The sequence below is a fragment of the Rosa rugosa genome, chromosome 1 (genome assembly GCF_958449725.1).
Source record: "Rosa rugosa chromosome 1, drRosRugo1.1, whole genome shotgun sequence".
Classification (NCBI taxonomy): Eukaryota; Viridiplantae; Streptophyta; class Magnoliopsida; order Rosales; family Rosaceae; genus Rosa; species Rosa rugosa.
Genome location: NC_084820.1, coordinates 72,077,803 through 72,092,910, shown reverse-complemented (window position 1 = coordinate 72,092,910; position 15,108 = coordinate 72,077,803). Strand labels below are relative to the sequence as shown.

Below are 15,108 nucleotides of genomic sequence, written 5' to 3'. Positions count from 1 at the left end.
TTTTTTTGGCAATACATTTAGGGTGGTTCTAGTTGGACCTCCAAATTTGCTATTTGGACCTCCCATACTTAGTACACCTCTAATTTACTTTTTAGAATACTTAAAAGGCTAAGTAGACCTCCTTATTTTTACCAAAACACCCTTGAATATAAGATACAACAATATGTTACTCCACTTTTTATCTCTATCTTCAACATGAGAAGAAGAATAAATCAAAATCACATGATATTGCTCTCTTATGAGTAGGTTTCTCTTCCACCAAAATTAATCAGAGGTTCTCGATCTTGATATGTTGCTGGAATCCTTTTGAATTTGATAAAAGAAGGAATTTCAAGGGTTTTGGGTTGGAAGATCGAGTAATAACTATATCATAATACTCAATGAATTTAGTTTAAGGAAATTCCAAATCAGATTGTTTTGAATTTATTTTTGTATTAAATGATGGGCCATGTATAGAAATTATTGTTTTTACTTAATTATTTTAGGTAAATTTTAAAACTATATGTCAATATAAGGAAATTCCGGAAAAATAAAAAATAAAAAATCAATTTAATTGAATGTTATATTTAGGGAGGTAATTTAAGAAGAGTATTTTTTTTTTTTTTCAGTTTTCTCTATTTGTCCTTATTTGTCTTTTCATATAACTTGACAAAGTATATTAATAATTGAAAAAAGTTGGAGGTCCAAATATCAAATTTGGAGGTCCAACTAGAATCACCCATACATTTATCTGTTTTAAACGTATCGTCCCGTATCGTGAAGTGTAGGGATTCAATTCCTTGACAGCCCATGATGTAAATGGGCCACATTTTTGGGCCTCTGGTATGGACTTTGATGTGACCCAAAAATAGCCTAGAAATAGTATCTGGTTTTGTTTGGTGGGAAATCGTGCAACGTGGCGAAAGCACAGCACATCTAGTTGGCGCGAATCATTGACCACGCGGCGTCCACACTCGACCTCCACTATCTGTGGATTCCACGAGCCCAGGACTAGACAACAGTAATCACCTACAACCCGTACCAGCTCAAATTCCCATTCAGATGCTGACACGTATCAGTCCCGTCTCAGTTTTGCACAAAACGCCAGGAGTTAAAGTGAATCCCGATGCACACGATCATTTCACCAAACAGTTGGGAGTGGCAGCAACGTAATTACACTACCAAACAAACACACTCTCTTATTGCCAAAAAAAAAAAAACAAACACACACTCTCTCTCTCTCTAAAACCGAAGCCACGAGAACCTCATTAACACTTTTCCCTTAAACCCTAATAAAACCCACCTCTCGCCGCCGCCATGGCCGGACTCAGCCGCCTCGAACTGGCCGCCGCGTCGCTGCTGAAACGACGCAGTGTCGGCCTCCTCGCGCCGCCGCGCCGAGCCTACGGATCGGCCGCCGCGGCTCAGCTGGACTATTACTCCGACGAGGAAGAAGAGCATCAAACGGCGGTGGTGGACTCGGCCGGGTGGATCCCACGGAGAGGGATACATTGGGTGCTGATAGGAGATCGAGGTGCGAAGAAGCACTTGTACGCCGAGAGGCTCTCGAAGCTTCTGGAAGTTCCCCACATTTCTATGGGCACCCTCGTCCGCCAGGAGCTCAACCCTCGCTCTTCTCTCTACAAGCAGGTCTGACTTTTTGGTTTTCTATTGTAATTTAGGGTTTAGGGTTTAATGTTCTCTGCAACTTTTTTTATTTTTTATTTTTTGCCCAAATGTGTTAAATTTTGAAGGAAAGAAGAGCATTGATTTGATTATGGGGTGTTGTTGTTAATGTGGGGATTTTTAGATTGCGAATGCGGTGAATGAAGGAAAGCTTGTTCAGGATGAAGTGATTTTCGCATTGTTGTCGAAAAGGCTTGAGGAAGGATACTACAGAGGTGAAAATGGATTCATTCTTGATGGGATTCCTCGAACTAGAATTCAAGCTGTAAGTTCAAAGAAAATCGAGATTATTTTTGATTGTTTGTGTTTGTAATTTCTGCTAAAGCGCTGATCAAGGCTGGACATGAATGAATTCTGATCAGCTCTTTTGAAGATTGTGTCTTTTGTGTGAGCTTTGAATGCTGTAAGTGGTTTGAAGTTCTCTAAATGTTTGCATTTGATTTGTTTCTTACAGGAGTTAGTAGACCAAATTGCGGAAATTGATCTAGTAGTGAATTTCAAATCCACTGATGACTTGGTGAAGAAGAATCTAGGAACTGGAAGCTTGGCTCTTAGTCAAGATTATCTGAGGATGAGTAACTCCATGCATGATGTAAATCTGCAGGAAGAACAGCTGAAGTCCGCAATTGCTGAGAAGGTATTGCATTATTCTCTGTTATAGTTGCTTGATGATTTCTACTTTGTTATGTTTACATGAGACTCTGGCTAATTGATAATCGTTTCTACTTTCAGAGCAAGTTGTTGGAGGATTACTACAGAAAACAGAACAAACTCATTGATTTTCACATGAAAGGTGCCCCCGGAGAAACCTGGAAGGGCCTGCTGGCTGCATTGCATCTTCAGCATATAAATGCTGTCAGTTCTTCCCAGAAGCTAACTGCATGATTAGGTTGCATCTGGCTCTTTTTTTGACCTCATTATTCTTTAGTATTCCGGCAGTATAGTATATATGTGATATGCGAGTGAGATTTAAAGAGTTGATTTGGAGTTTCAAGTGTTGAATCTTCCGACTCAGTTTTGAAATTTTATGGTCTTGTGAGTGCTGTTTTAGTGTATGGCTTGCGACATGAGGGTGCAAGTTTGTAATGTAGTGAAAGATGAACTGAGAAAACAGTTTGAAAAATTGATGTCAAATGTGAATGCTGCAAATTAAGCTACTGTCGAGTACAAGTGTCAAGCTAAAATGTGAATGAAGCAAATTTATGTCATCCTAAAATGTGGTATTTTGCGAGGCGAAATCAAGGCTCTTGTTAGTTTATTTCCTCTGAGAAATACATGAACAAGTTCTTGATTCCTTTCGGAACCAGTTTACCATAATTTCTCTTCGGAAGTCATCCAATAGGCACTCCATTATAAAATATTTCAAACATCTGGATATGCTACAAGAATTTCTACCTTTTTTGTACATCAACATCAGAATAGTGACCAGCCAAAAACGGAGCGTAGATTTACAACTCCAAAAGGGAACAGAGAAACAAATTATTTATCTATAGTACTCTGATTTCCTTTTGTCACTACTCACTACCTACTCGCTATTCATCCAAACATCCCGAAGGAGTTCATATCTGACAGCATTTTGATTGATGTTTCCCTTCGGAACCCAGTTAGGCTTTGATGCAACTGGTGAAGACCCGGAAGAACCTATGAAGATTGAGGCCAGGGGAGAATTCAGTTCATCAAGCTCATCATCACTGGTGTGAGATTTCCTGACCACTGAAGACCCGCTTCTTCTCAGCTGTGATTGGCCTCCAGCATCTCCAATTATACTTGCAACCAAAGCTGTTGAGGGTGGCAAATAGACTGTAACAGGTCCAGTGCATGGGACGTTTGTGAGAGCCTCCTCCCCAATCTCAAGAGTGTCCTTTAATAGAAAAGAAACGAAAAATTGATTATCATCCTACAGAGACCGACATGTTTACTAGGAGGCAATACTAGAATTCATGTTAGAGATTCTTGGTGCTCAGTCCAGAAAGCACTTGCTATGACTACAAATGTTTCAAACTTGCCAGAAACCATTTGGCTGTTCTATTCAAAAGAACTTTTTGAAATATAGCCAAGTATCTGAGAGTAGAAACAAAAGACAGACATATATAACTGACTAACCTCAGACTCCAGGGTTTCAAGCACAATGTCTGGAATTGGGTCAGTGCAAAATTCGTCAGGGACAAAGTTGTCAAGAATCCTTTTGATCAGTGGTGCAGCAAATGTAGGGCATACCTTCAAGACAATAACCAGGTACCATGTGTAAGAACTACAAAATACTGATTATGTGGAGTAGACAACTAAGACAGGTGGTGAGTTCAAGGGCCGAACCTCTTTTCTGATGGATTTGCTTAAGAGCATGTCCTTTGGAAGCATCATGAGATCACTCAATGCATTAAGCAGATGAAAGGACTTGAAGGATGTATCAAGTCTCTCATCATTATCACCATGTCCATTTACGTCTTCAAATGAGTCATCATCATCGATACCAAATAGGTCAGTTAGCCATCTGGACCAGTTCCCAATCTGATAACCATAAAACACCAAATAGAGAAAACTTCAAAATAAATCAATCAGAATTTTGTTCTTACAAGAGTAAGATGCAAAATTTCACGTTGCTTTATCATGTGATAATCAAGTGGTCATGCTCTTGAGGTACATCCAAAGGCATTAGGCACTTTTGAGGAATATTACAGAATGTGTATCATCCTAATAAAAGTCAAATATTATGTAATGTCAGGATGGAAATTAGATGCGACTTAAAAGTGTTTTGCTGTATTAGTCATCGAGTCAAGGCACATGACTATCGATTTGTAAGGGACATGTAATTGGAATTAAACACAAGGGTACTCTCCTGTGGAGAAGAACTCAAGGACATGTAGCAGGAACCAATAGCGTTACATATGGACAATACTCCTAATGTTTAATTTTACCCCGGAAAGAGAAAAACTGTGGAAGGAGTCCTAACCCCAAAGCTTGAGGAAAATAATAAAGAATTGAAACAAATAATTGTTACAAGACAAATAAAATAAACAAAATTCATTATAAATAGGTTGGAAGATACAATTCGAATTGGCTTACCGCACTCTTCAGCTGTGCACCTGCCCCAAAACTAGATTTCCCAGCTGGAATTGGAAGAACCTTCAAATCACTGATGGGATCGGACACAGGGTCACTGGGGATCTCGTCAGGAGATTCACGGAGAATGGCATTGAACATTGCCACATCTAATCTAGCCACCGATTGCTCCATGACCTAGACGCATGACAGAGATCATTGCGAATAATACTTAAGATTGATAAATTTCCAATAATACAAAATATGGAACAGAACAATATATTGAAGATTTTGAGATAAAATTCACAGGATTGATATATTAAGAAATAAAAACACTTATCAACGAAATAGCATAATAATGAGAATATCTGAGTATATAGACATACCAATCTAGACAACAAAGGCAAGCAGCCACATTCATGTCCACCAGCTCTTACTGGACAAAGTCTTTCACAAGCATCCCTGAAAGCCTTCTTCCAAAGGTCTAATGAAAAGTCACTTTGCTCTTGATCAACTGAACTAGATGTCCTTCTATAATTCTTTCGTGACACTGAACCAATATTTTCATCAATTGCCTTTGCAGCAACCGACTGCATATGTGGTGTCAAAGTCTGAAAATATGATGGTGAAAATGAATCAGATTAAGATTAATTAATTCCACATGTGGTACATACTAGATCTACAAGGAAAAACAGATAAAGCAGGCACTCAATCACCTGCCACCAGATAGATTCAACTATTCGGGAGAAGATCCATGATTCAATCTTCTCCAGTGTGGACGTAAACGAATTTGGGTTCTCCCAGTCACCAAAACTTCCGTTCAATAGTTTCATCCCTTGTTTTTTCCCAGAGGATGGAGCCTCCCATTTTAATGGAGATGAAGCCTTATGTTTAACTTTTTCAGCACCATTTCTGTCAATAGAAGACCTGGCAGACTTGGGAAGTTCAGGGTCCCCAGTTGCCTGGCTTATAATTGTTCTCAAGACAATCGAGTTTGAGAGCCAAAATGTTAGCCTGTAATCAGAGAATAGAAGATTGAATGAAAAAACAACTTTAAAAAATATCACTTCAACTAATAATGGATGCAGTCCTATGACATGCAGCAGATGCAGTAACATGAGCAGAGAGACCTATTCCAATCAGTTACAATCACTTGTTTGGTATGCCAAGCAGATATCCAGTTTCTCCACTTTGGAAACTTTATGATGATGATGATGATGATTATGGTCATATATACTATTTTTGGAAGACTTGCGGACCCTTGAATGGAAGGTCCATGTGCCTAGTGTTAGGTTCATGCAGAGGCCAACATACATGCGACAGAATCACAAAGAGAAGTTCAAAGAAAATACACAAAACAAAAGCCAATGAATATACCTTGGAACATCATTCCCACATGCTTTTGCAACCAAAACTAGTCCTGAAACAACACTTCTAGCTGCACTGGCTCTCCTAGAACGTGAAGTTTCTCCACAAGCATGAAGATACAACCTAGAAAGGCGCCGAGCTGGAGCATGGACCTTACTCATGGAACTTCCATGCTCAGCAACTACTGAATAAAGAGCAGACTCGACAGCTGCAGCTTCTCTTAGCTCTCCCTCAAGCATCTTTATTCTGTGCTCCAACTGATTAACCTTGCTTTCTAAAATGACACTTCTTGTATCCTTGGGATACACCTTAGCCTCTTTCCTTTCCTTAACTCTGAGGTTTCCTGCAACATCTGCACTCTTCTGCGTATCTCCCTGAACACCATCCTTTACCTCTACATGCTGATCATTCCTAGATAATGTATTCTTACTTAAGTCAGCAACTGACCTAACAGACTTGACAGGCTTTAATTTCTCATTGCTTACAATAACTCCATTCATTCCTAGTGGAACATGTTTCCCATTAGCATGACCTGCAATGTATGATTCACCTTCCCTAGAATGGTTCTCCTCATCACAATTTTGTCTTTCATCACCATTTTCTTCTTGTTTCTGTCCGTCTTTGTCCTCCATAGAACTATCGTAAATATCACCACCACCAGCAGCCACCACGGAATCTCTGCCAATTTCCTGAGCTTTCTCATCATCCTTGCTACTCTGTTGAATATCAGCAGTAACTTTACTTCTGCCGTTGACAACCTTATCGTTTACCTCCTGGGCATGTGCATGGCCATTGCTTCTCATGCTGGTGTTGGACTCCTCTGCATTTTCATTCAATGATGATGAGGAAGAAGAAGAGACAATCTGGGAACCACCAGTTTTTATGAGTGTCGCCGAACTAGAGCTGTGAGAGTAAGCTACAGAAGCATGACCATTTACAGGGCTACCAGGGTCAGAAGACAAGTCAACTGATGATGAGCATGATGAACTTCCCTTCAGATATTCTTGTGGTGCACTCTGAGGTATTGTTCTTGATTTTTCAGCGCCTAGGTTTGAGGCAAAGGAATGCTTTGCATTATGAGGCACTTTGTCTTGTCCATTCTGCAATTAAGTGCCAAAATATTACAATAAATACTACTGCATGAATTAGTTCAAAGGCAAAACCATATCATGCACATGACTAAAAGAGAGTAAAAACTATAGCAGTACAGTGGTCTGAATAGCAAGTTTCCATCTGAAAGAGGACAACTGAAAAGTAAGGATATGATTACCTCATCTTTCGGAGGAGACAGCCCACGATTTGTTTCTAGAGAAGAAGATACCGTCTGAGATGAGTGGGAGGAAACATCGTCGTCTGTGAAAGACGCAACTTCCGCTTCATCACCATACTCTTCATCCATCATTGCCGAAACAGACTCACCACCCGCCTTGTCCAGTGATACCCCTCTTGACAAGCTTTCCCTAGACGAGGAGCTGGCACGACCCTTCTTAAACGGCTGAATTTTCATATACAAAATCGGTTTATCTGTGTTCTTAAAGCTCCTCTTACTGTTCATCGGAGCACTTACACTTATGCACTCTTTCACAACACCATAATCAGCTAAATCTATAATCGCAGTCGCCAACAACTGTCCTTTCGCAGTCTTATCCCTCCGAGGCTCATACAAGTTTAACTCCAAGCAATTCTTCAGAAATGCATCACCTTCACCACCTCCTTTTACACCACCTTTTACAGCCACATCCCTCAGCAAAGTCACAGGTAACTTAAAAGACTCATTGAACTCAATTCTTCCCTCACCGACAACCGAACCAATCGACGGGACAACAGCATTGGTCGAACCAGAACTACGGTCTCCATTCTCCCACTGAATCAACACGGAACGCAGCGACTTAAGTGACTGTGACGGCGGCCAAGGCTTAATCTCGAGAATATGGACTAGATAATCAATCTGAACAGTAGGACCTCTGTGATTCTTCGCCTTTAAGCCTATAACCATGGTTGCCAAAACAAAAAGAAGACTTCCTCCAGATAACTACTCTTCTCCAAATATGTTCACATTCACAAAGCTTATCCTCCCAACACTTCAGACACCAACAACCACAGAAAATCATCAGTAAAAAAAAAAAAAAAAAAAAAATTCAACAAGCATTTCATCACCAAAACAGTCAAAAAAACCGGCAATTTCAGCTTATCAAAGCAAAACTTACTAATAACAAACAACAAATTAGCTCAAAAATCAGAAACTTGCTCAATAATCATGATAATCGCATGTAAATTTCGCCGAAAACGCAATGCAGAGCTATGACCGACTATAAAATTTCAGAGAAATTCTTCAGATCCAGATACTCAAGCTTAAACGAGCTCGAATTTATCACAATGCATATTATCAAATTCGCATACATATTACAGTAACAAACTCGGAAGCTCAAGACTGTAAAGCTGAATGCGAAGAGAGAAGTAAAGGTGTAAAGGTGACTCACCGGCAGGTGAAACCAGTCGCCGGAAAATGCAAGTGAGAAGAGAGAGAGAGAGAGAGAGAGGAATCGTTTCGGTGAGGAGTGCGGAGGGTTTTTCAGAAAGTGGAGATTATTTATGAAAGAAAGCGAAGCGGACAGTAATGGAATTGAGAGTTTCTATAAAACTAAAGTAACTATTTTTATAAGAGCGAGGAAACATAAGAGAGAGGGGGTGGAAACGGCGTCGTTCTGGTGGAATTTGGTTCGGTGTTTTTATGATGCGGATCAGTGGATGTCGTTTCTTGACGTTGGGCGATGGGGACGCCTCGACTGAAATGGTCTCACCTAATGATAGTTATATTCAATTGGGGTTGAAATTCGGGGAGCGTGTGCAGCACGCGCCGAGTGGACTCGGTGACTTGTACTCATTGGAGAGTAAAATATGGAATGTGTATACTACGGGCATATTCAGACATTTCATTGAATAGTTTGTTAAAAAGTTCAATATATATTTTTTTTAATAAAATAATTTTTTTAATTTGAAAGTATTAAATTATAAAGACTTGCTTACCTAAAAGACAACTTTTAAGGGACTGCGAGACAAGTAAATGTCACAACTGAAAATATCTTTGATATTGTGGCAAATAAATTTGTTTAATGAAAAAAATTAACGAAGTGACTAAAGTGAATAACAGAGTTAAAATTGAGTGACCAAAATGATATATTTAAAAAGTGAGTGACCAAAATATCAAATAAGTAAAAGTTGAGTGACCGTTCTTTTTCTTTTGTTTAAAACGTTAGTATGAATTTTATTTGCATATTACACGGCAAACTAATATCAAATTGGACTCTGGTGACTCGAGGCGCGTGAGGATCACGTGTCGTGATTGTGTGTAGCTGACTAGCTGTGTTGCTTTGGTTAGCTGGACTCGCCGACAGTATGGTGTTGCTATCAGACAAATAACACGGACCCCGGGAAAGTGGAGCCCTCTAGCCACCGTCACCATAGCCGTTACATCTTGTGCTTGGGCTATTGTTAGCCCAATAATCCCATCAGGTTGGGCCCAAAAGCCAACTAACCTGGAGATTAACTTCTTACCCTGATGTTAATATTTTGGCTGGATCAATGATTCAATTCTTATATGTATGTATGTATATGAAAACAGTCTCAAGTCATAACACTCATATAATAAAACGTGTTTTCGATTAATCAGGGTGCAATAAACTTGGGTAAAACGTAATTAAATCTACCTAAGACATTGAATGTACTAAGGTTTGGGATCAAAGAACTGGAGCTGAAGTTGGACCATTTACCAAACTGCCATAAAATATTTGTGAGCTGAGACTTTAAGCATGGATGATATGGCATATAGCTTCAAGAGGAGGAGGTAGGTTGAAATGTCCACTTCTATTAAACGGAAGCAATTGAAGGTGATGACAAGAATATTGGATAGTGTTGGTTTTGAATGTTAATGTAAATCTTTACAAATTTTATATCTTGGTTTTGGGGGGACACTTGCACCCATGACCAAACTTTGGTCAGATTCTCAAATTAAATATATTTCTATAGTCATTAGTTTATTTTGGATTTCTGATGTATTTTTCAGGTAGGAGACTATGACTCATATGATCACTTTATTTTCCTTGTATTTTAAGATTCAGTCCGACTCTAACCACTAATCTTGGCCTATTCACACATGTCTGCAACAGCTTTACTTTATGAAAGAATTAAAAAAAAAAAAAAAAAAACACACACACACACACACACAGCAACAGAATCTGGGATAATCCAAAACCAGGTGAGCACTAGAGAGTTGTTACTCTAATAGTACCATTAGCCACTTCCCCATTCACAATTTTTCTTCTATAATTCCTCGGAACAAATCATTCAATTACAATGTACAATTACCATTCCTCAGTAACTAGCATGCATTTACAAGCCCACACCAAGTAGTCTACTTTCTCTTTTTTTTTTACAGGCCTTCCTTGCCTTTTCTTACAAGCAAGACAGTGGCAGTGTAGGAGGATATCAGCTCACGGATGTAGCATCGGATTTTTGATCAGCATCAGCAGTGGCCTGGACTTGAGCTGCATACTGCAAGTTCCAAAGCACGTCTTCGAAAGAGGGACGTGATGATACTTCTGGAGATATGCATTTCTTTGTGATCGATACCACAATGGATAACGACTCCTGTGAGCAAGTTGTCAACACAATTGGATCCACAATTCTTCTTCGACCATCTTGGCTCCCAAATGATGCCTGTTGTTGGTTCAGCACACGGTTCACACCACGCATCAACTTAAGTATTTCAATACACAGGTGAAATATTGAATTAATCTGCAAAATCATAATTCATTGCAACATAAGCCTTAACATGCATACCATTTCATTCAGCAGAAAGGTTTCCCCTTTTCCACTTACTATAGGTCCGACGAGTGATTCAAGTAGTACAAATCCAAAGTTGTAAACATCACCCTCCAGATCCTTTTTACGCCTGCAAGCAAAAACCAGGATATAACAGAACTAACAGTTAAAATTTACCTTTTGAAATAAGATCAGCAGCAACAAGAGAATATGATAGAAATCGTTTAAACTATACTTCATACCTTGATTTTGGGCCTTCTCCCTTTGCCTGCAAAACAATAAAATGCATCAGAATAACCCTTTGGAACCATACATTTCACCGTCAACAAAATAAACATAAGAAAAACATGCCTCAGGTTTTTCAATTTCTTCTGTGATGAGGCACATCCCATAGTCACTCAGCTTTGGAATCCGATGCTCATCTAGCAATATGTTGTTTGTTTTCAATCGATTGTTGAAAGAACCTGGAATAACCCCAGTGTGTAGAAAATGGACTGCTTTTGCAACTCCTATTAGAATTGCCAATCTATCAGACCACTTGAGAACCTTCTCTGGATAGTTTTCTACAGATACACAGCATATCCTGGTTAGAGGTTGAAAGCCTTCAAGATATAAAGCTATGATGTGAAGATTGATGTGCATTCTGCTAGTGCATTTCAGAAACAATGTAAAAGACACATCCTACTGTTATTAGCTACTTCACTTCCAGTATAGACTGGAATTTTGAAGCTCCCGGTAATGAATACAGACCTGAAAGATAGGTACGGTAATTCCCACTAGAGATGTATTCATATACAAGGAAAAGTCTTTTGCCACCAGAATCATCTTGTCCACTACTGTCAATGCAATGACCCAACAGGCCAACCAAGTGAGGATGGTGAAGCTTTGAGAGTGAATCCAGCTGAACTTTAAGGTTATTAGTTGAACATTTTTTTGATATAGCCAGAGATCTGATTGCAACTGAGGTCCCATTTTCCAACTTGCCTTTGTAAAGCTGAAAGCAGAATTCAGGAAATAGTCTTTAAAATCCATCCACTATGTTAGACCAGATAACTGCCATATAGCTTGTTCTCATTGATAGGCATCGAGAGATAAAGAAAACAATTGATACATGACTGTTGTTATTATAATTATAACTCCTAGCATTATATGTTTGGGACACTTGCAAAAGATTGAAGATTGAGATAAAGGGAATTGATAAATAACAGATAAGAAATAATTTGGAGAGCTTAAGTGATCATGAAAGAATTCCAATGTCGATTCCCCTTATCATTGCTCATTAACTCTAGCTCTACAAGTTAGTCATGAATTTTGAAATGTGTAATCGGAATTGAAGTTTTCAGGCAAAATATTATATATTTCTGAATCATAATTGAGTCTGCTGGTTACCTTTCCCATAGAGCCTTCACCCAAAAACATTGAGAAATCAAAGTCGTTTGTTGCTTCCTTCAACTCTTCAAGTGAAAACAATCGACATACTGGGGCACCATGTGTCTCTAATTTCGCTGCTTGAGATATATATCCTACACACAGTAGAACGGAACGTCAGGTACTAAAACACAATACAGTCTGTATTCGTAGATTTTAAAACGCAAAGTTGACACTGTGCATTGTGATAAAAGAATCTGGGATCTGGAGCAAGATAAATAACTTCAAACTAACCAGACTAATACAACTTACTAGCATTTGTAACGATGTCCGAGCAAAGATCATTTGGTGAATTATCTGGCACAGCTTTTGCAAATATGTTATGCTCAGACTTCCTTGAACGGTATCTTCTACACAAGCAAATAACCGCAAGTACAGAAAGTACTAAAACAAGAAGAGCTCCGATGGCAACAGCAACTAGCACCACAATCTCTCTCACACTAGATTGTTTTCTCCTTGCAAGAGCCTTTGTACAATATGAATGGTCATGCTGGTGTTGGGAAGCATTCGCCAAACAGTTACCACTGAGTTCAACAACTCTCTCATCTGAGGTACTACCCAGGCAAGAAGGAAGATCCCCTGCTAACTTGTTATTAGAAATATCAACAAAACCAAGTTTGCCACCACAATTTAGACCGTTTGGAAATGGTCCACTCAGCATATTGGATGCTAAATTCAGATAACTGATTTTTGGCAAAGAGAACAAGTTAGAGGGTGGTGCTCCACTGAGATAATTGAATGATAGATCAAGGTGCTGAAGCTGACTCAAATCACCAAATTGCACCGGAATCTTTCCTGAGAACGAGTTCTTGCTAAGAAGTACTGTAACCAATCCTTTCGGCATTACTGGTAGTTCAGAATCTAAATCATTTTCTCTCAAATCCAATACATGCAGGCTGGTTAAAGTACTCATGTCAGGTAATTTTCCAGAAAGCTCATTGTGAGACAGAGCAAGGTCAGTGAGTGTCTTAATTCTGCATATTGAAGAAGGAAACTGACCCTTGAGCTGATTGTTCTTCAAGCACAAAATGGCGAGGTTTGATAACGAGTCCAACCAATCAGGAACAGTCTCATTGAAATAATTGGCCTCCAGGCTTAGAGTGTGAAGCTTGACCATTGTGGATATCTTAGGGGGAATTGAACCAAATATGAAATTTGAGCTCAGGTCTAAGACTTCAAGCGAAGATAACCTATGAATCTTATCAGGAAGTGGTCCCCAAATCCCCAAAGACACTAAGCTAAGAACCCTCAAGCTAGGCAACCTTGACAATGTGGTCACAAAAGAATCAATGGAGAACTTCTCAGAAAGAGTTTTATTGGGAATTGCAAATCCATTGAACTCGGTGACATTAAAAAGCTTATCTCCCATGACTTTGAGCTCAGTAATAGAATTTTCCTGGCATGAAATGCTCATCTGTGCAGAGGAAGATAGGTTACAGAGGTCTCCAGTGTAATTCTCCAAAACTCCTAATGGGGAAGGGAACTCTAAATGTTTCCTCAGCTGCATTAACACTTGGCTCTGAGAGGTTTGCAACTCATGGGTACTGGGGAGGAACAAAACCCATGACACAATCACTGAAAAAAACAAGTAAAAACGCCCCATTTGCTGTAATTTGCAGTAAATTTTGACAAAATCCCAAGACGAAATCTTTCCTCAGAAGCTCAAATTCACAGATTCCTTCTCATTTCAGAATGAAAAGGGCAAGTTTCCTGGGTAATATTCAACAGCTTAAACAAGTTGGTTAAAGCCCACAAAAGAAAAACTTAACAGAAACAAAGCTAAATTAGCCACATAAAGCAAGCATCTTCAAGAATTTTTCAGGGAAAACAGAGAGCAACAAGCACAGAAATTGGAAGAAGAATGCAGGACAATATAGAGTAAGAGACAAAACCCATCAAAGAATCACTGAAATCAACATGTAGAAATGCCCCACTGCACAAGTTAACTATAATTTTCACTGAATTTGAACAAACCCCAAGAACAAAATGGGCAAGTTCCATGGATAATGTTGACTGCTCAAACAAGTTGGTCAAAAACCCAGAAAGCAAAACAAGTAACTTGCATAAAAACCAAGCTAAAAACCCAAATAAACCAAATAAAAGGAAGCGTCTTTACCAATTCTGCTATGAAAACAGAGACCAACAAGTACAGAAATTGTAATAGAAATGCAGATAAGGGTAGCAGACAAACCCAATTTAAGAAGCAGAGCCGTATTGTTCTTCGTCTTCTTCACTGAAATGTGGGGACTACTACAGAGGTGGTGGTTGGGACTGAGCCGTACAGGACAGAGATAACTGTCTCTTAAGGCATTTGATGGGTTCTGGGTCACACGGGTCGGGTCTCTCTTTCTCTAAGAGCCAGAAAGATAGAAGCTTTGTGTTTCTGTGTGAGGATTGAAGAAGATTGAAGAAGGCTTTGTTTTGCTCGTGAATGAGAGTCCCTTGCATTCCGCTGCTTAATATCTGAGCTCACATGACACATGGGGTTTGGTTTTATTTCCTTAATTTCCCTCTCTTTGGGGTGAGGAAGATTTGATAGGAGTGGGAAAGACCAAACCGACCTCGTCTTCTGCTATTTTTGTCACTGTGATTCAATGCAAGTTGTAATGCTGTGTTGTCTGTTCCAGAATCAAGGGGTTGGTGGGTATTAATGGTGTGGAGATCCAGAGTGTTTGGTAGAGGTTTTAATTCCATGTAACTTTTAGTGATGGGATGATGTGAATGAAAAAAGTAGGAGAGGCGCTTCAAAGAGAAATATTCATGAAAATGACACTGCTGAGAGAGTAA

The 15,108-nt window shown here is 39.3% G+C and overlaps 3 protein-coding genes across 4 annotated transcripts; 1 reads left to right on the top strand and 2 right to left on the bottom strand.

Annotated features, from left to right (window-relative positions):
* Positions 1-1,213: 1,213 nt before the first annotated feature.
* On the top strand, positions 1,214-2,833 carry LOC133726729 (probable adenylate kinase 7, mitochondrial). The gene is made up of 4 exons (XM_062154336.1): positions 1,214-1,629; positions 1,790-1,930; positions 2,120-2,302; positions 2,398-2,833. Exons 1-4 carry the CDS (start codon positions 1,297-1,299, stop codon positions 2,548-2,550), a joined length of 810 nt encoding a protein of 269 aa, XP_062010320.1. The 5' UTR covers positions 1,214-1,296; the 3' UTR covers positions 2,551-2,833.
* A 173-nt stretch (positions 2,834-3,006) lies between these two features.
* LOC133726726 (uncharacterized) lies at positions 3,007-8,710 on the bottom strand. Its single transcript, XM_062154333.1, has 9 exons — positions 8,553-8,710; positions 7,343-8,153; positions 6,082-7,172; positions 5,421-5,718; positions 5,091-5,315; positions 4,729-4,902; positions 3,979-4,173; positions 3,769-3,882; positions 3,007-3,526 (listed from the first exon to the last, which is right to left on the bottom strand). The coding sequence occupies exons 2-9, from the start codon at positions 8,066-8,068 to the stop codon at positions 3,191-3,193; spliced, it is 3,159 nt and encodes a 1,052-aa protein (XP_062010317.1). The 5' UTR covers positions 8,069-8,153; positions 8,553-8,710; the 3' UTR covers positions 3,007-3,190.
* Positions 8,711-10,313: 1,603 nt separating this feature from the next.
* Positions 10,314-15,000, bottom strand: LOC133726727 (probable inactive leucine-rich repeat receptor-like protein kinase At3g03770). Of its 2 annotated transcripts, none has more exons than XM_062154334.1 (8): positions 14,513-15,000; positions 12,574-14,031; positions 12,283-12,416; positions 11,644-11,887; positions 11,245-11,456; positions 11,136-11,161; positions 10,951-11,023; positions 10,314-10,866 (listed from the first exon to the last, which is right to left on the bottom strand). In XM_062154334.1, the coding sequence occupies exons 2-8, from the start codon at positions 13,922-13,924 to the stop codon at positions 10,558-10,560; spliced, it is 2,349 nt and encodes a 782-aa protein (XP_062010318.1). In that variant the 5' UTR covers positions 13,925-14,031; positions 14,513-15,000; the 3' UTR covers positions 10,314-10,557. The 2 variants fall into 2 exon arrangements, with proteins under 2 accessions (XP_062010318.1, XP_062010319.1); XM_062154335.1 differs by having other exon boundaries at positions 10,314-10,788; positions 10,912-11,023; positions 14,513-14,998.
* Positions 15,001-15,108: the final 108 nt, after the last annotated feature.